The following is a 19,827-nucleotide window of genomic DNA, read 5'->3' as shown; positions in this document are numbered from 1 at the left end:
AATGATGTAACAGAGTACTTACTCAGCTTTGGACTTGCCAAAAATATCTGTTCTAAGCAACTGTAACAGAATGCAATATACAACAGAAATCAAATTATAAGGTTAGATCTTCATGGAGGCAATCATCTTGCTCAAATCTCTACTCTAGGCTGTGAAAGTTCATTGGGCAGGTCAAAGACTAAAATCCAAGTACAGCACATGACACTGGCGAACGCCAAAACAGAAAAGTCAAATGCAGGAAAAATATGAAGTCAGAGGATACATTATTTGCCCCATCAATTATTTACAGAAAAGCTGCATAGCATGTGCATGTATGCAGATAGAGCTTTTCACCACATGTTGTAAGAGCAGAGCCTTATGCACAAGGTTACTTCAATATTTCCCCCTTAGTCATGGTGTTTGATTGAGGCTAGATAAAGAAATAAAGCAATTTTAGGGACTTACAGGACAAACACTGCTCAGTCTGTTGGAAATGGGAGATGTATATCCAGGACACCTAGCCTCATCACTCCACCCCAGTACATAGTGGCAAAAGATAAGCTTTTTATTGTAAGAAAGACTGCTTACTTGGAATGTGGTAATGAATCGTCACTGTAAGGAAGATAAGAGGGAGTGCATGAAGATGCACCGCTGGTGTGGTCTGACGTGAACCTTACCCTGACTAACAATACTGCTGGGAAAGCACAGACAAAGACTCTTTTAAGTGTTCTAGGGTGGTACAGACTGAGTACACAGACATATCTAAGAGGAGTTGCATGTTAAGTGTAAATACCAGTAGCAATATTCAATCATTTCCATTGGAGCAATACTGCAGATGGAGGCACAGAGGCTATCAGAAAAGAGAGAAAGTGTGTGTCTCCAGTCAATACCCTGCCCCACTCCTGTAGTCAGAATGGAAAGGGGAGCAAAATCACAATGAAAGCCACCAGATAAGGTAGAGGACAGGACAGTCCATCTCCCATACCTAGGTTCCAAAAATAACTGCCACCCAGAAGATGAGGTCAGGAATGTAATGAAGAATGAGAGGCCCTATGAGACACAGAATTGAAATGTCTACACAGAATACTGGTTTGCTGCTAATTATGGGGACTCATGGGCTAAACAAACTTATAAGCAGGGCGACTCCAAAGCTGTAGTCAGTCAAGACTCAAGAGTACAAGCTGTCCAATTTTAATGAATGTCCATTTTGATCAATAACACTGAAGCAATTAGGTAGGAAGGGAGAAGCACTAAGGAAAAAAGAGCCACATCCTGTTTTGAACACGAGTAGAAAAGCAGTTTAACGATGGGCTAGGCAAGAGAGGAGTATCTCACATCTCTTGCCTTTATGCTTATGTGAGTGGTTTTTTTTTACAAATAAGATTAGCATTTCAACTGATTGTTTTGGAAACAGGCCATCTGGCAGACTTGAAACAAACTCAGATGTTAGGAGACTTCAAGCTTACCATCTTATATCCATACAAGGGAAAAGGAAATGACCAAAACGCAAACTAATTTTACCTCTGTCCAAACAAAGAATAGTCAGTTTGCCTCAAGCAGCATTCCCAGCTGCTACCTATGTTCTTTTCAGAGTCTCAGGAAGCAATCAGAAAGAATGTCTTGTCTCTGAGAAATGGTTTCACATGGATGGAAACTAGTTCTTGGATTTGCAAAGTTCACAACTGGAAGTCCCGCAATGCTATGCAAAGCGCTATTTTTCAGCTTAGAACTGCCTCAAAGTCAGACCATAGCTGCTTGTTCTTTCACCCTTGCTAAACCTTTGTACAAATTAATTAAAAAGCTTTAAGGTTCTGAAAAATGACATTTTTTCAAACCTTCCATCATACCAAAAAAACATTTCTGATGAACATTTAACACAACAGAAAGCTGTACAAGGCTCAAAAGCACAAGTTTCCACAAGTATGCCAGGAACCGAGGGAGAAGTGCAGTTTTTTTGGAGGCACTCCTTCTGCTTGCCTTTCTGAAGCAGATTATGCATACTACTAACAGAAACAGCTTTTTATTAAACAGATTACCAGATGTTCCAGAACCAACATCTGCAGAACTACAAAAAGGATGCAAATGGCATATTGGTGACCTAAGAAACTCTGCACACAAACCCAGTTAATTCAGAAAGGGGCACAACAAACACAGCGATGTAACACCCCATTTCTAGGCAAGGAGGAGATCATCAGTCTGTCCATTATGCCCATTCCACACCTCACATTTAACAAGCACCCCATAACCAAGAATTATGAACTTTCTTCCAAAAGTTGCTCTTCTCTGGCTGGTAGTGGGTGTAGAACTCCCATCTGCTTCTTCCGGGCAGAGGGAAAGGATGGGCTTGAGAGAGAACACTGGTAGGTGCCAAGTCTTACTTGTGCCAGACACAACTCCTACTCCTTCCCACCTCACCCACCGGCCGTTACAGCAAGAGATTACACAATGAAAACTATTCTAAAGGTCTTTGCAAATGCCAACTAGTATATCTGTCCCTTCTAGATCCTTTAGCCAATAGTTAGTTCTGAATCAGCTAAACTTGTACACTGCAGGATAGGAGGGTTTCATTCAGCCAGAGGAACAATAAAACCGTTGTGGGTTGAGAAGCAATGTTCACTTTTGGGCCACCGGCAATCCAAAAAGAGCGCAGGAGCTTCCTCTCTAGAGGTCTTGGCTAAAATAGCTGTAGCCATCAGGGCCCGTTGTCTCCTCTCGTGTGTACAGCTGCTTCTGGTACCGTGCTGTAACAGGTATTCCTCCTGGTATACTGTGGATTGAGACAGAGATGGGACAGATTATTGAAACTGCTTCAAAAATGATCACTGCAAAGTGTACAGGAAATGAACATCTGCTTATTGTGGAATCTCAAGCTGGACCAATACTGTGCAAAATCCAGTTGTCTTGAAAAATCCCACTTCCCATTCACCACAATAAAACACCCTGCAAGTGAGTGATGGGTGGGGATAGCAATCCGATAAGATCTGCAGTTTTAGCATACAAAAATGGCCTCACCTGTAGATTTAACTTCATACCAACGGAAAATAATTATAAATCTTCGGATGATTTCTGCTAAAAGTTAACAGGATTATATGCAACAAGGCAGTACTGTCCACTTTTGGCAGAATGCCTAAGCTGCAGCACAGACAGAGCCACAGCCCTAAAACTTGTTTGTCACGTAAAATGCCATGCAAATCCCATGTTCAGCACATTTGGCAAACAGAGTTTCCCCAGCAAGTTGAATGCACCCACGTGCTTGCAAAGACTTGGAAAGACCAATGCCACCACCAGAATATAACATCACCCAAGTGCTTAACGTATGCTATACAGAAAAGGTGATAAGATTTCTTTGATGCCATACCCTGTGAGTCTTCATGTTTTGTGGCGATTCCATGGTGTTTGACTGGTCCCACAAAAACAAAATTAATATAATAGAACAATCTGCAGATCTCTGTGTTAAAATGATACAATAGAAAATATTTTTCCTTGCTAACACCCCACCCCCATGGTCCCAAAGACAGGCAACACACCACTTGACATGTTCTATGAAAAATATTTTGCTTTATGGAGTTCTCCAAGAAAACCTGTACCCATTTGACAGCGATATATACTGGAAGTTTTCCCCCCAAAATTTCTCTACAAACTTTATCAAAATTAAAAATGCTTAGGTGAAACAAAAAACAAACAAAAAAACAGAACTTTGAGTAGTAGATGCTGGGTATGGTACCTAGGAACTTGATGCTAGTGACCAGAATAGCAAGAGAAGTCAAGAGGGCTGCTGACCCCTACATGTCTGAAGCACATCTATGGAAAGGCTGCTAGGACAAGGCCCAAATCAAGTAAGAGGTTACAGTTGCCAAATTGGCTTCATCGATTTGGTTCTGACCAAGTGAAGGAGATCCACACCAGACAACATCATTTGGAGAATCTGCAATGTGTCATTTGACTCATAAACCTCTCTTTCCCCAAAATGCTTATTACCTTTAGTACATAAGTAGCAACATAGACCTTTTAAACATTAGAGCTGCCTGCAGATGAATCTGAATTTTTTTTGGTAAAAATCCAGACTATAAGCCAGATGCGAGACAATGCTTCCTATTCAGTGGCAGATTATACAATGTAGCTACTACAGACAGAAGAATATTTAAACACTTACTGGTTCTTGTGTTTGAAGCCGCTGATGTGAGCTTGGTACTGCTCTATGGAGTTCAGTACTATGTTACAGCTTTCACATGGATATCCCTTCCCAGCTGAAAGACAGGGTTAAACAAGTGTGAGCACCAAATTCACTGAAGCAAACACTCCAATGTCAATTACCAATTGTGAAGTGTTGTTCACAGTGACTAAGCCAAAGATGATGCTAGGAGTTCTAAGCCAGGGGAGAGGAAGAGGATCCAGCCAAATAGCTGGATCGTGAGTTCCCCCATGTGTCACTTGACAGGTGGAAAGGGCCACCCTATGGCAGGTCATCATGACAGCAGGTGACAAAAATTCAAAGGAAAAATTTGAGGGACTCATGATTTTCCCTGCTAGCCTAGCTTGAACTCAAACTGGGCTGCAAGGGAAGATTCCTGCCAAAGTAGAGTTTGCAGAGATAGGCTCCACTCAGGAGCTGAGTGGTATCAGCCACAGCAGGGCTTGCATTGGGCACCAAATATAAAAGGTGTCAAATACAAGCCCTGCTTATCAACCAGGAGTGCACATCTGAACCTACCCCACAACCGATGCCGTATATGATATCAAGTGTGGGGCAGGTGGGCTTGATTTGGGGGAACCTTGCTGGGCCTAATTAGGCCCATATTAGGCTCATGGTTCCAGAGCTTCCCCACCACTGCTCTAAGCATTGCTATCCAGCTCCAAGCTGCCACTTTTAAGTTGCACGGTAAAATGATCTCTCAGCACACAGTGAGCTTAATCAACAACGTTTCCAAGAACATTCCTCTGACTCAGGGTCAATTACAGAAGATGTGGGAGGATCCATGATTAGATCTCCAAATATATCTATTTTTGCTGACAACTACTGAAGGGAGTTTCAAAATCTGAGTAGAGTAATTCTCCCTCACACCATTTTTATTATCTAAATGTTTCTGCCCCAGCTCCTGTTTGCCCCACTGGGGAAAAATACACAGGTATCTTTCACCCTGCATAGTAAACAGCAGCTGCTGCTGCAACACATGGGGGGGTGTTAGATAAAGAAAATGACATGGAAGGTATTAGGCCTAACCCCCCTGCTTTCCTAGGGCCACTGCTCCAATTAAATTTAGGGGGGGGCATTTAAAATAAAAATAAAAATAACCAGAACAGAGTGTGGTGGGAGGGAAGGAGGGAGAGAGAGAGAGGAGGTTATTTCATTTGGCAAGCAATGCTTGCACTGACAAACGACTGGCACAGTGTGATGCTGAATTCCACTTCAAGCGTCTTGGGGCACCTTAAAGAATAACAAATTTAATACGGCACAAGCACTCTAGTTCTCAAAAGCTTGTGTACTAATAAATGTTACCTTTTAAGGTGTCACAATACATTTTGTTGGTTTTGCTGCAACAGTTTCAAGTACGTGCCCTTCTAGAAAAAGTAAAAACAGAAATACAGGAAGATGTGATCACCGATCTCCTGTTCTTCACAGGGCTCCCACTGCAATTTTATTTTCTATATTTGTCCCTTTTGCTCTGATGCTTAAATTGTACCAGAAGAAAAATAGAATATTTTAAAGCAAAGAAACAGAATGAGACACAATGTGTTTCATAATGCAATAGGATTCCATTTTGTGATTCATCTGCTTCAGGTCATCTATAGTTACTGGGGCTGCAATCCTAAACCAATTTGCATGGGACTAAGTCCCAAAGAACACAGTGACACCCAATTCTGAGTAGATATGCATAGGATTGTACTGTTGAACCACCTTTTGTAAGTATGGTATATAATGTATTCAAGCTATGTTGGTGGATTTTCTTCAGTATAGTTCTCCAGTAAAGACACATATGTCTGTTTTATCATCTAGGGGACTGGTATCAGTGAGAGGAGAATTTAAGAGGCAAGGAATACACCAGTGTCTTCATGCTAATACTGCACAAGTATGGATGCCACATTGCAGGAAAGAATGAAGAATGGGTATATTATAATGGCAACTGTGCACTATGGAGAATTCCAAGGCTCAAAACATCTGCTTAGATGAGAAAAATGGTGTTAAGACTACATTCCAGAACGGTTCCTAACTGTGAAACTGGATCAGCCACTTGTAGAATCAATTTGGTTGGAAATGCAGATTATAACCATCTGATGCCTCAGAATTCTCACTTGGGAAGCATATTAAAGTGTTCTTGCCTGTAACTACCATCTCCTTTGCTGTAACAGCCCCAACGTTCTCTCTCAATGGGCTTTAATTATAGGAAATGCAGTTATGTAAGTAACTTGAACACTGTTGGAATATCTGTTCCCCAATGGTTAGGAAAAGCAACTTTTTACACAGCAGTAGTAGGAAATTTTTGAGTTTGTCTAGGCAAGGGTGGCCAATGTGGTGTCCTCCAGATGGTTCTTGGACTACAGCTCTCCTCAACCCTACCCATTGACCATGCTGGCTGAGGATGGAAGGCATTCACTGGCAAAAGCCTAATCCCCTGCTGTAAACCCACCTCCATAGTACAAGTCTACCATGCTACCCTATGTGGAATATAGGAGCCAAAATGGGCATCCACATAAAAGGAGGTGCAGCACACACAGAGGCATAGTTGACAAGCGTGTGATGTGGCTACTTAATGCTGTATGACTATGAAACAGCAGACATCAGTCTTAGGCATCCTTCCACTTCCCCCAACTTACCTTAGCTGGAAATAGTTTTTAAGCAATTTCTGTGAACAATTTTCACAGTTCTAATTTGCAAGTGTTGACAGTTTGGGAGTTCCAGATCTTAATAAAGGTAACATTTTTGGGGCCTCTAACTTAACTCCCACCTGTTCCCATTTCAATGAATCAAATAAATCCAAACCGAGAAAATGAATTTTCTGTCTTTTCACTCAAGGATCATGAGAAATGTAAAATAAAGTTCTCTAGTCAGCTAGAAGGGGAGTCAATTTATCATAAACACAACAACACTAAAGGCTTAATCAGGGCCTATTTACCCAAACACTGTAAACAGCCTGATGAAAACTCTTCTCAAAAGGATTGAACATACTATGGTGAATTCATGACACTGCTTCTCTACACTGGCTCACCAATCACACTGCTAAAGACTCAAGAGGAGCATTCTCAGCAAGGAGGAACAAAATACATTAAAGGTTTCAACAAAAAACAGCACACATAAAACTTGAAATATCTCCCACCATTCAACATTAGATGACCCTGGGAGAAAACGTGTTCCTATCCACTTTCTCTATACCATGCATAAATTATACAGCTCGGTTATGCTCATGGGTCTCACACCACCGTTTTTTTCCAAGCTAAGAAACCTCAAATGTGATCCTTCCTAATAGGGGATTTTCTCCTCTACCAGCATCATTCAGGATGCCTCTTTCTGCACCTTTTCCAGATCTACAACATTTTTCCTGAGGTGCAGTGACTACTAGTGTACACAGTGTTTCAAGTGTGATCACACCATAGACTTATATAAAGGCACTATGATACTTACATTTTTTACTTTTCAATTCCTTTCCTAATGATCCCCCATCACTGAATTACCCCCCCCCCCAGCAGCCAAACATCAAGAACAAAGGATTCATTCTGTATGTACTGGAAGAGAAGGTGAACTATTAGCCTATGAAAAAAATCTACTGATTTCTAAATGAACAAAAAACGGGCAAGGGTACAACAATACTGTTGCAGAACTGTGAAACTTCACTGTCTTTCGATGGAGGAAGATTTGGGGTTTTAGTTGAATTTACTGAAATGACACGCAATTCTTATTCCTGCTACGTTGTGCCACAGAAGTGAAGGTAATCAGATGATGATGGTTGGTTTTATTTTGAAATGCCAAACTCCATTGAGGAGTACTATGCCTTTCTGCATACCTTAAATTAAAAACTCATCCACACTACGACGATTCTCATCAACAGCCTTCTAGGCCTCCTGAAAACCTACATAAATGGGTTGGGGGACACTCTGAATGCAGTGGGGGAAAGGGGCACTGCCTCTACCCACCCTTTCCTCCTTCAGCTCACCACACCACAGCCTACTGCATTCAGGAGTGCCTACCAGCAACTGACAGTGGCTTTTCAGGGGGCTTAAAAGGCTGTCAGAGAGGGAAAGGGCAAGATGATTACCTTCCAACTACACCATTCTGCTGCAATTTCCCTGTAACCAAGCAACTGATACCAAGGTCTGCTTCATTAACACTGAATAGTATTTTCACAGCCTTTATATACAGGATATCTGTTTGCAACAGGGCAGCAAATTTCCTACTTGAACAACAGGACTTCCTCTTTCTTTCTTCTTCCTGCCTTCTCCCCCAAAACTGCTCCAAAGGGTTGGGGGACCCCTCCAGAGCAGCTCTGAATGGTGCATGGGGCTTCTGAGGAAGGAAATAAGGAGGAAGCCTGTTCGTATGATCCTGCATTGTAGTCATATTTGTATAACATATATAGTCATGTAGTCCAGCACTGGCTGGTTTGCTGGCTGCAGCTCCTTTCAGACAGAGATGAGTTGGCTACTGTACTCCATGCTTCCTAAATTCAAGATGGGATTATTGCAAAGCACTCTACATGGGGCTGCCCTTGAAGATGGCTTGGGGACTTCAAGTGGGGGTGGCGGCCTGGGAGAGGACCTTCTCTGTGGTGGCCCATATGTTGTGGAGCTCCTGGGGCACAGAGGGTACCATCAGTATACAGCTTTCAGCAAATGCTGAAGACACACCTCTTTACCCTGGCTTTTGAAAATTTAGATGTATATTTTTAGGACCCACGCTGTTTAAAACTCTTTTAAATATTGTGGTTAAATGTTGTAACCTGCACTGGGATGCTAGGGTGATGGGTTGGTAATTAACATCATTCATATCCTCTGCTATTTTTTCTTCTTCATTAAGGACGTTTTTTGTACTTTACCAATATTCTTTAAACTTGACACCAACTGTATACATCTAACACAGCCACATCATACAAATGTTTGTTTCTTCTTGAATTCAGCATTTTTTTTCATTTGTATGTTTCACATTTATGCCAAGCAAGAGGCCCCTACATCAGCTAACAAGAGAAAATTGCAATGTAAGATATAATCACAAACAAGTTTCCCTAACATTATCAATAGTGCTAGCAGTAGTAAGAAGAACAACAGCCCAGAGCACTTTCCTCAAGGGACTTTTCCAGGGAAGATCAGTCTTGGGACCTTTGGAAGGGGAGGGCATACCATTTATGCCTCCTTGGAAAGGGGGTTCTAAGGAAGGAGCTCAACTGGAAAAATCCCTGCCTATAGTAGCCATCCATCTGAAGGTGGAGGCATCTAGAACAGGACCTCTAATGAGCTCAGCTTGAGAAGTTTTGAGGTGGTCTTTAAGATAGCTTGATCTAAGTCCTTTTAAAACCCTGAAGGTCAAAACCAGGACTCTTAATTCGGGTAGAATCCAGTGGATTTATTTATTTATCATTACTATTCAACTCTTCTAGTGCTTCTGCTTGTTTCCAAACAAAACAATTTTGAATTGGAGATCATATATCATTTGCTTTTTATAACGTATTTATTTCTTTTCTCCACTGTCCCTAGGAATTCTCTTTTCTCTGTCACCACTTCTTCCATGCCCTATAACATTGCTGCTATTGTATTATCATTTTAGCTATTTGTTGAAAATAGTATAGCCTGTATCAATGTTCTTGTATATCTATTCCCCCCCTTTGATTCTTACCAAGAGTATTTTTGTGCTCTCCTTCCATAGATAAGTTCCCTGGTCCTTGGTAAGATTTTGGTTCTGGGTTTCCCCCTGGGTTTGATCTATATTAAATAAAGGTTATTATTACTTTTCTATTTTTTAAAAAAATATTTAGATCTGCAACTTACCCTCTATGCATACATTGTTTGTGTATTATTTGTTCTACGTACTCTGCTGACTCTTAATTAAATATGCATTGCTTTATTTTCCCCCTTCTTCAGGATGTGTTTGAGGAGCATGTTAGTTTGCCTGGATTTTGTAACAGGACATGGGGGATAGTCAACCCTGTGTCTTCTTCTCCCTCCCACAGTCCCCTGTACTCCCCAATCTCCTCCAGAGGTCCCCCTCCCTCTGGAAGAGATTCCTGGGATGTGCAGCAGCTGGAGAGGTAGAAGAAGTCCCATTTGCACAATTGGAAATCTGTTCTGACGCAGCCGGATGTCACCCAATTTTTTTTTTGCTTTTCTTAACTTTTTTTAAAAAACACCCTCAAAAAGTATCTGAGGATAGTGCACAATAAAAACATCAGCACAAATGTAGAATTACCAAATCTCTCCACGGTTCCAAATACCGCGATAAAGTTATATTATTATCAGTTATATATTATATTTTAAGACAAAAGTTCTTATCTGAGAACACTGCATCAAGGAGCTAAAGGGGGGCAGGACTGGTGGGGGGGATGTGATGAGCAAAGTTCAAGCTAGGTGGCAAAACTCAGAAATGCTCCTCCTGGTAATGCTAGCTACCTTTCAAAATCCCCAGAGCTGCTAGAATGAAAATATGCAATGATGAAACATCTTTTTGACAGGGGCATCCAAGGACTTGTCATCATTGACTTTTGCCCTCTATCTTCTGAAACATTACCCCACCCACACTTCTTCTTCTTTATTCTGTGGTGATCACTCGTGGCACAGTAAGATTGCCTTCCATGAACATGGTCTTAACAGTGAGTCCGTATGGTAGCCTGCATATGGAGAGGCTATTTTAGTTCAGCCTTTTAGTTTTGACTCACATTAAATTTATATAATCTGCTTGTGTTCATTTGGATACCAAATTCTCCTTCTGCGTTCTGAAACCCTGCTCTCTCTCCCTGCTTCTACCCTTTGCTGAACTGCTCCTCTCTGCACCTGCTATCTGCTAGGCATGTGAAAAGCACATTGGCACATTAAATACCCTGCTCCTAATCATTATGTTCCTATTCAGTCCTACTCTGTGCAAAGTTGTGCATGCCAGTCTATTCTGTGGCATGGAACTTATTCATATCCAACTCTGTACAGAATCACACTACGCATTATTAAAGTTGAAAGGCAGAGGCTGTTTTTAATTGAGAATTACTTTTTACTTGGGAATTACTTTCCCAATTAAATGCACTTAAAAATAAATAAGGTTTCTGGCATATATATTCAGTATTCATCTTTAGGTGCTTATTCTGCAACCTTTAAGAGTGAACAATTTTGGTATATGTTCAAAACACACAGTTGAGAGCTCCAGTTATTATGCCACTTTGTGTTAATGAACCTTAATACTATCACAATATCTTTTTTCAACAAAAGCTAATGCATAGCTAAGTCACTACTTTGAAAGAAATTTCTTGGATGCTTTGCACTGCGTATCATTGCTTGATACAAGCTGTAATAAAGGTTCCACTTCCTAATCCAGAGAGATACTGCACAAACCTTAACGGGTTCTCATTGTTTTCTACAGATGTATATTTTGAATATTCAACTTTTTTTTCAAATCAACCAACTGTGGCTTGACTTAAGTGATGTAATAAAACTTCAGCTACTTCAAATGCTTGCACTGTCAGACTCATTTGTAGATGGTTCAAGCTTTGGGGTTGGATAGCCCAGACTCATTTGTTAAACCATATGTTTCCAAGATGTTACTTATTTAAATTCCATAGTCTTAACTACCTTGCTGAGGCAATTTTGAAAATACATTAATTCCCTCCCATAGGTCAGCTTCATTTGATTGCTGTCATATCCACAATGTATGCAAACATTTGCCCTAATCAAAAAGGCACTTTGAAAGATATTGTTTCTTCAACACAGGTGACTATGTTGGAAATGATGGGTGTAATAGCACTGTTCACTGCCATGGTTGATGTCTTCTATATTCTTTGTACTGAATACAATCATGTTGTGAACGACTACGTCATGTTGGGAGCTGGGTTTTTATCCAAAGCCAAGGAGAAATGTTCTCTGCTGGATATGCAGTACTGTACATCTTCAGTATTTTGTTTGACCTACTGATTACAGTGTAACTATCAAAGAGCCGCAGTGAAGCTTTGTCTCTTTCTCCCACCTACCTCCCATGCTCATGTAATTCAGAAAGTTTCCTTTTCAAAGTGTGTAGACCAGGCATAGGCAAACTCGGCCCTCCAGATGTTTTGGGACTACAACTCCCATCATCCCTGACCACTGATCCTGTTAGCAAAGGAAACATCTGGAAGGCAGTTTGCCTATGCCTGGTGTAGACAGACTAGTAAAAAAAGAGAGAGAGAATACACTGTCAATTCTCTGCTCTCCATTCAATCCAACACCTCCAACTACCTGGTAATTCTCAATATAACCTGGACAACTTCTCGTACTTTCTCAGAAGCCCTTATTTCCCCATTCACGTGCTTTTTCAACTGGCACTGTCACCACCCACAAGCATAAACCATTGCTTTTCTTTTCAACTTTTGCCCCCCAAAGTCGGTCCATTTCCAAGTCATCTTGCTTCTCCCTTTCCAACATTACAAAAATATGGGCCCTTCTCTTTGCCCCTTCAGCAAAAGCTCTTGCCCATAACTTGGTCATGCCTTGCTGTGACTTCCTACATTCTTGTCTAGTCTTCCACTGTCTCACCTTCACTCACATTCATCCAGCACTCTGCATTTTCCGCTCACCCTTCCAAGTTTCAACCACCTCCCTCCTTTCAAGTACACATGTGTGGCTGGAGGTTCTTCCTCGTGTTCAGGATTTTGTGGGGTGCTGGGAGCCTTTCCCACCCCAAACCAAGATTTTCCTGACTACTTCTGCCTGTCCCCATCTGAAGTGATCAATTCAAGCCCATTCCCTCTACAACTGGTATACCTAATGTAGTGAATTATTTGAGAGCTTGTTTTTCATGCAGGGCATTTCCAACAGAAGGCAAGTTGTGGCTTTGCAAACCTTTACAACTCTTCAAGCGCTTTATTCTGGAAAGTCTTGCTGTTAAAAACTCACCTGTTGAAGCTGCAGGTTCATCGGGGCTTCTCCCATAGTGTGCCATTAGCTTAAGTTTGGTCTCTTGCTTTTTGTGTTTCTTGCCCACGTAGTGTTGTTTTGCCATCAGGGGATTATTGAATGTGGCATGACAGAGACTGCAGAATTTGTCTGGGTCAGAAGTGTTTTGGTTCTCTTCATTAGAGGGCACAGTAGTGGGAGGCGGATTAGCTGGTTGTTTCTGAGCAGGTACAGCTCCTGTAAAATCAACCCCCCCAAAACATATGAAGAAAATCCAATCAGAAAAGTCTAAGGCACAATTTCATGTAATCAGAACAAACACAATAATCTCAATTGTGCCAAAGCATCCCACTTAGAATAATTATTTTCTACATAAGATTTGCATGAGCTTACTGTGGGCGTGTACATAAATATTAGCTACCAATACAGTGATCAAAAATAACAAAGAAAGATTTTGGTGTAATGTTTGTTATGTCTATCTATCTTTGACCACCAGGATCATCAAGAAAATTAATCACACCAGAATGCAAATTTTTAACTGGAAAACATGTTTTCTTGAACTCCCTCAGTGTCTGCCTCATTATCATATATGTGTAGAAGAAGAAGAGGAGGAGTTTGGATTTGATATCCCGGCTTTCACTCCCCTTCAGGAGTCTCAAAGCGGCTAACATTCTCCTTTCCCTTCTTCCCCCACAACAAACACTCTGTGAGGTGAGTGGGGCTGAGAGACTTCAGAGAAGTGTGACTGGCCCAAGGTCACCCAGCAGCTGCATGTGGAGGAGCGGGGAAGTGAACCCGGTTCCCCAGATTATGAGACTACCGCTCTTAACCACTACACCACACTGGCTCTTCTGGCAGGGTTCACTCTTCTGTGTTTGTACAATAGATACCCAGGAGCCTATTCTGACCTGGACTTTTCAGCACAGCACCAGGAGACAATTCCTCTGTACCTTCTGCTTTAGGAGGTTGCTGCTTCAGCTTCAGATTCTTGGCATGGGTCTTGCCTAGGTAATGGGAGTTAGCCACAACAGGCGACGAAAAGGTCATATTACAGATGGAGCAGCATTTGTTCCTGTCTTCTTCACTGCTGCCCTCCTGTTTGTAAGAAGGAATGAAAAAATTTACTGGGGCTGCAGAATGAAAGTTCATCAGCAAAGTGTTCCAAGTTCAGTAACTGGAATTTCTTTTGTTCAGCTTCACCCTATCCTTTACTGAACACACTGAAAGAAGCTAGAGAAGACTATTAAAGCTGTTCAAGACATGTTATGTAGCAAGATACAATTGCCATTCAGTTAGTAGTTTCTGTTACTACAAACAGAATTCTCAATAGTGCGCCAAGGCTGAATTCTACTTTTCAAATAAATTTAGTATGAAAAGGGCTTATTATAAGTAGATCATATAACCATTTTATTCCCAATGGTTTTTGAATGAGTTATCTCCTTGCACTCAGCTTCTTCATTTTTCAGTGTACAGGTACATACAATTAGGTGGGCAAAGTTTAAATGTGCATTTGCCCAAGCAGAATAATGCATAGGCTGTTCTTGCAAACAGTGCCTGATGTTCAAAATCCTCACTGGTGCATTATTCCACAATCCAAGAAACGCTATTTGCCAAACTTTCTAGTGCATTAAATTCTTTTACTTGTCCTTGGATTTCTGGCCTGACTGGCATTACCTGGTTTGTATCCAGCTTTATTTTCTTGCTTGAGCAGACCTCCTCTTCACCATGGATAGCCATGTATCGACGAACTTTGTTGGCATGTTTCTTACTCTGAAGGAAACAGCATAGAAGAGCAAGATAACCATCTCAGGAATCCCACACACTCAGGGCAAATTTCAGTAACTGCCTGTAGATTTAAGCATACCTGATAATGAGCGAGCTTCTGTGACTCGGAGATGAGCACTGCACTACACACTTTACAATGGGCATCTGTGAAGATGTGGCTGTTCTCTTTGATCATACGATCCACTGCAAAAAGCAAGCACACCAATATTAAAAAAAAGAAGAAACTTTGCCAAGGGCCCAGATATCGCCTCTTAGGGGTTTTGACAGCATCACACAAATGTTTGCACCAACTTTGAACACAGGTTAAATAAAGGTCTTGTGGCAGATAATGACAATTCTAATTGCCCAATCGGGGAGACATAATTTAAAACATGTAAATACATTAAGGCAGCTTTTTTTTTCTTATCCCACATTCAAAGAAGGGTGAAAATGCACATGAGGTGGGAATCATCTAGTAATAACACAGCAAAGAATGAGATGTCTACTGTTTCTATGATATGCTGCATAGCATACTTTCCATCAGGGATGAAGTATAGGATTGAGCAATTTCCACACTGCTACATAAAGGACAGGCTAACAATAAGGAATCATGCAAAGGCAGAAGTAACTCTACTGTTAAGTGACATGCCAGGAGTCCGCTGCAGAATAAAACCATTTCCAACAACTGCAATTAATGATTTACCATGTAAATAATGTCGTTTAAGTCAGCACAGAACACTACACAGAAAGGCTCGATATTTCTTCCTACCATTGATCCATGCCCAATTTTAAGTACAATGCCAATGCTTTCATTAGTCTTCAGCTAAACAGTCAATTGGCTAATGGGTCTTTCAGTTAGAGACGCACAGAATGTCTGGAATTGTTTTCCATTTCCAAAGTTGCAATGCTTAGTGCCTCAACACTGTCAAGATGATAAGTATCACTTTGTGGTCAGCAGCTTGGTCAGTGTGGTGTGCAGGTATGCAGGTCTCTTAGGCAATGATCTTACAAGCAAGAAGTTGCTATTTACACACTGATTAAGAGGCAGACTGGAAATATACAAATGTGAGGGTAGAAAATCTTCACAGCTGTGATTGATTTGTAATTGTCTTCAAAACGCATCCCTTACATTCACTTTACAAACTCTTCAAAATCATTATATTGACATGACAAAGTGCATTTCAAATACTGCCATTAGGCACATCAGGGGAAGAAGATCTATTTTTGTTTTAATGACCCAGTACAGCTTAGTATCATCAGCAAACCTGGCCACCCCACTGCTCACTCTTAACTCTAGATTGTTTATTAATAAGTTAAAAAGCACAAGTCCCAATACTGAACCTTGTAGGACTCCACTTTCTACATCTCGCCATTTGGAGAGCAGTCCATTTATTCCTACTCTTTGCTTCTGCAACATAACCAATTCCTTATCCACTAGAGGAGCTATCCTCTTATTCCTTGACTTATGCAGGACTCTTTGATGGATTCGAAAATCCAAGTATACTATGTTAACTGGATCACCTCTATCCATATGCTTGCTGACACTCTCAAATAACTCTAATAGGTTTGTGAGACAGGCCTTGCCCTTGCAGAAGCCATGCTGGCTCTGCTTCAACAAGGCTTGCTCTTCTATATGCTTGGTTATTTTAGCAAGTTTCCCCAGTACAGACATTAAGCTAACTGCTCTGTAATTTCCGAGATTCTCCCCTCACTGGTTCCTTTTTCAAAACTGTTGTTACATTGGCTACTTTCCAGTCCTTGGGTGTGGAGGACAAGCTGCATATTTTTGTTAGATGATCAGCAACGTCACATATGAGTTCTTTGAGAACTCTCAGGTGGCTGCCATCTGGAGCTGGCAATTTGTCAGTTCTTACTTTGTCTATTAGGCCTCCCATCACCACTATCTGCCTCATCTATACATCCCAGATAAAAACTCTCAATCATATATCCCCAATGATTTCCAACCCATTCTGCATAATCATAGAGGCTGCTGCAGAGGGAGAGAAGGGAAGCACAACTATTTTACCAACTCCGCTGAGAGACCAGCTCCTTTTGTGTCTTTTAGATTGTAAGTCTGAAGGCAAATAATTTTTTTTTAAAAAAATACTAATTTAGAAGTAACTTTGGGACTCTGTTTGGCTGAAGTATGTGGTGAAAATGCTCTAAACTACTAAAAAAAATAATGAAAGGGAAAACTTGGTATCAAATAGGCTATCCTTAGGAAGGTTAGTGACAGAAGACTTGTGGCACCTTTGCTGAATCCACAAGTGCATTTAATCTTATTATCATTATTTGCATAGCATATACAGAACTTGAATAAGTTTATTTCACTACCACCCCATCTCACACAGAAGTATATAACTCTTACGTCTTGAGGAACCAAGTAAAAAAAATTACTACTAAATTAAAGTCATTTTCTAAAGTAACACTCAGTCTAAACTCACATATTTTATATAATCTAGGTTAATATCATTCCAACAAGCACTTAATGATGCTTTTATCTTGAATTTACACTGTAAGAAATACCTTACTTGCAGAGGCAGTCAAAAGTTATAGATGATTTAATAAAACAGACAACTTGTAATAGTTGACTTTCAGCACACTATCTAGCATTACTTAGATATCCAATATTACTCTAGAAATAAAACTAAAAAAATTGACCAGTAGCACCTTAGAGACCAACTAAGTTTGTTCTGGGTATAAGCTTTCATATGCATGCACACTTCTTCAGATACACTGAAACAGAAGTTGACGACTGTTAACGACTGCAATTAGTCCTACAGGAAAAAGCAAGGGATAGTATGCAGATGACCAAAAATAGTTTTAGCATGTGTGATGAGACAAGAATCCAATATCTCTATTTAGACCAGGTCTCTCCATAGTTTTCAGTTTAGTAATAAGTTGTAATTCAGTATTTTCTGCAGCCTAGTGACATACGGTGGCTTAACAAGAAACATCAAACTTTAAACAGAACTGTACTGTACTCACTACACATTTCTACCAAAAGGTTCACAACTGGACATGGTAACAACAGAACAAAGTGGGGGGGGAGCTTTGAGCACATTATAAACAGTAGTTTTCCTGTAACAGCTGGGCAGAGACTCCTGTTTCACCTTTTCTACAGTAAACAAAATGCTTCTAAAAATTTTAGCAATTGTGAATGAGAGTAAGACTGCTGCTCTAAGACCACCATATTGCATTATATATATATATATTTGTATAGCTATTTAAAAAGAAGCTGACTGGGGGCAGGGGGAATGCTCCAGTGAGACTTACATTTAAGGAAATGGGTCTATAAAAATACAAAATCAGCATCAAAAGCAGGGATAGGGAACCTGTGGCCCTCCTGATGTTGTTGGATTCCAGCTCCCATCATACCTGACCATTGGCCAAGTTGTTTGGGGCTGATGGAAGTTGGGAGTACAACAACATTAGGAAGGCCACAGATTTTTGAGTCCTGTCCAAGACAGTACAGTAACAGAAGAAAGTTTGCAAGATGAGTATTTGCACTGTCCATAATCTGGGAAACCTACATGTCACTGAATGACAAAGATTCAGAAAGCACAGGGTTAGGATTTCAGTGATTAAGGGATGAGGAAGCACACCCAACCCACATGTTTATCACCCCCATTCCATATCCCCCCCCCATTCTCATGCCTTCCTGTTATTTCACCAACATTTTCAATTTCTTGCAAATTGTCTAACTTTACTGTGACCACAGAACACGTATTACAGACCAGCAGACAGTAATGCTGCAGTAAATCAAGAGTTCTCTGCAGTACTCTCGGTACTCACTCATCCTAGGTTCATCCACCCTCACCCACATCCCAACAAGAACATTTTGCTGCTGTTCATAAATTTTATTGTTCTGAACGGGAACTGCATGCACATCAATAACTGAAATGTATGGCACAGAACTTGGACACTGTAAAGTTTGTTATTTCTTTAAGACACCACTCTGGAAGTTTAAGGAAGAAAGGAGAGTATGTATTTTCAACCCATTAGAAGGATAGAAATCTAATCCTATTCGTAAAAAAACAAGCCAAGGGGATTTAGGAAATCACACAGCCACACATTCTCAAACCATACATACTAGGGGGAGAGCTGCATATGTACCATAATCTGTGAATCATACACTGTCCCATAAAGCAGACATGAAAGTTCACTTCCCTCACATCACACAGAAGAGCAAGGAACAAATGGCATGTGAGGGGACAGAGAAGCCAGATCTAAAGCCACTCTTTAACGAGGATTTCATTAGCAAGGGGAGGACGACACATTCTTCTACGCCCGCTCAATAAGCACGAAGATCATACACTGAAGCCTTGAAGCAGCTGAAGTGATGGCTAGACCTGAATATGTAAGATGCAAGCTTTTGTGGGACCTAGCCTAAAAAATCTTACATTTTGTGAGTGTGTGTATATTAAAAACCAGGATCGATGGGAATCGGAAGCTTCAGGCTGCGAAACGAGCAGCGGAGGACTTCTTGGAGGTGGCGGAAAGAACGCAGAGTTAAAGGGGCGCTCGCTCCGCCTCCGTGGGTCAAAAGAATCGGTAGCCACTGGCAGCCACACGCGGGTGTGTGGGGAGAAGAGAGGCCAACAGGCCCCACCCCCCACGCTCCTGATGCAGCGCAGTAAAGCAGAGCCGGGCGGGGCAGAGTAAGGAGGAGGCAAACCCCCGCCTCCCTCAGAAGGAAGATGACAGAAGCGCCCCCGCCTCACCTGCCTCCTTCCCCACCGGTAAGGCTGAAGCGTCCCCGTTGCTATCCGCTTCGTCCGCCATCTTATCCCCGCGTCGCCGCCCCCGAGGTACCCGCCTTCCCCCGGACCTCTCGTGGATCCCGCGAGATGCTCCTCTCTCCAAGACACGTATCGCGAGACCTCCCCCCCCCCCCGCGCGCAGCCCGGGAACCGAAAAGATCGGGAAGCGCGGGAATCGAACGCCCTCGCGATATTTGGTTTGCACGTGATTGAAGCCGCCTCTCCTTGGGCGTCCATTTCTCTTGAGGGCACAGGGAGGGCCGAGAGG

At 41.5% G+C, this 19,827-nt stretch overlaps 1 protein-coding gene across 5 annotated transcripts; it reads right to left on the bottom strand.

Annotated features, from left to right (window-relative positions):
• Nucleotides 1-1,154: 1,154 nt before the first annotated feature.
• Nucleotides 1,155-19,672, bottom strand: ZNF346 (zinc finger protein 346). Of its 5 annotated transcripts, XR_014165769.1 has the most exons (8): nucleotides 19,521-19,672; nucleotides 14,897-15,000; nucleotides 14,707-14,802; nucleotides 13,941-14,127; nucleotides 13,033-13,269; nucleotides 9,800-9,885; nucleotides 4,133-4,226; nucleotides 1,155-2,746 (listed from the first exon to the last, which is right to left on the bottom strand). XR_014165769.1 is itself a non-coding variant. In XM_081901073.1 (7 exons), the coding sequence occupies exons 1-7, from the start codon at nucleotides 19,579-19,581 to the stop codon at nucleotides 2,641-2,643; spliced, it is 885 nt and encodes a 294-aa protein (XP_081757199.1). In that variant the 5' UTR covers nucleotides 19,582-19,672; the 3' UTR covers nucleotides 1,155-2,640. The 5 variants fall into 5 exon arrangements, 4 of the variants coding, with proteins under 4 accessions (XP_081757199.1, XP_081757200.1, XP_081757201.1 ...); XM_081901073.1 differs by lacking the exon at nucleotides 9,800-9,885; XM_081901074.1 differs by lacking the exon at nucleotides 9,800-9,885 and having other exon boundaries at nucleotides 13,983-14,127.
• Nucleotides 19,673-19,827: the final 155 nt, after the last annotated feature.

This window comes from Podarcis melisellensis (genome assembly GCF_964234715.1).
Source record: "Podarcis melisellensis genome assembly, chromosome: 2".
In the NCBI taxonomy this organism is placed as follows: domain Eukaryota; kingdom Metazoa; phylum Chordata; class Lepidosauria; order Squamata; family Lacertidae; genus Podarcis; species Podarcis melisellensis.
Note: the sequence above shows the minus strand (reverse complement) of the source record. Positions and strands in the feature narration are given on the sequence as shown.

Coding starts and splice junctions, on each gene's coding strand:
- ZNF346 (XM_081901073.1), bottom strand. CDS start 19,581: ATGGCGGACGAAGCGGATAGCAACGGGGACGCTTCAGCCTTACCGGTG. Junction 14,803..14,896: donor AGAAGCTCGCTCATTATCAG/GTATGCTTAAAT, acceptor TGTTTCCTTCAG/AGTAAGAAACATGCCAACAA. Junction 14,128..14,706: donor TAAAGCTGGATACAAACCAG/GTAATGCCAGTC, acceptor TCTTACAAACAG/GAGGGCAGCAGTGAAGAAGA.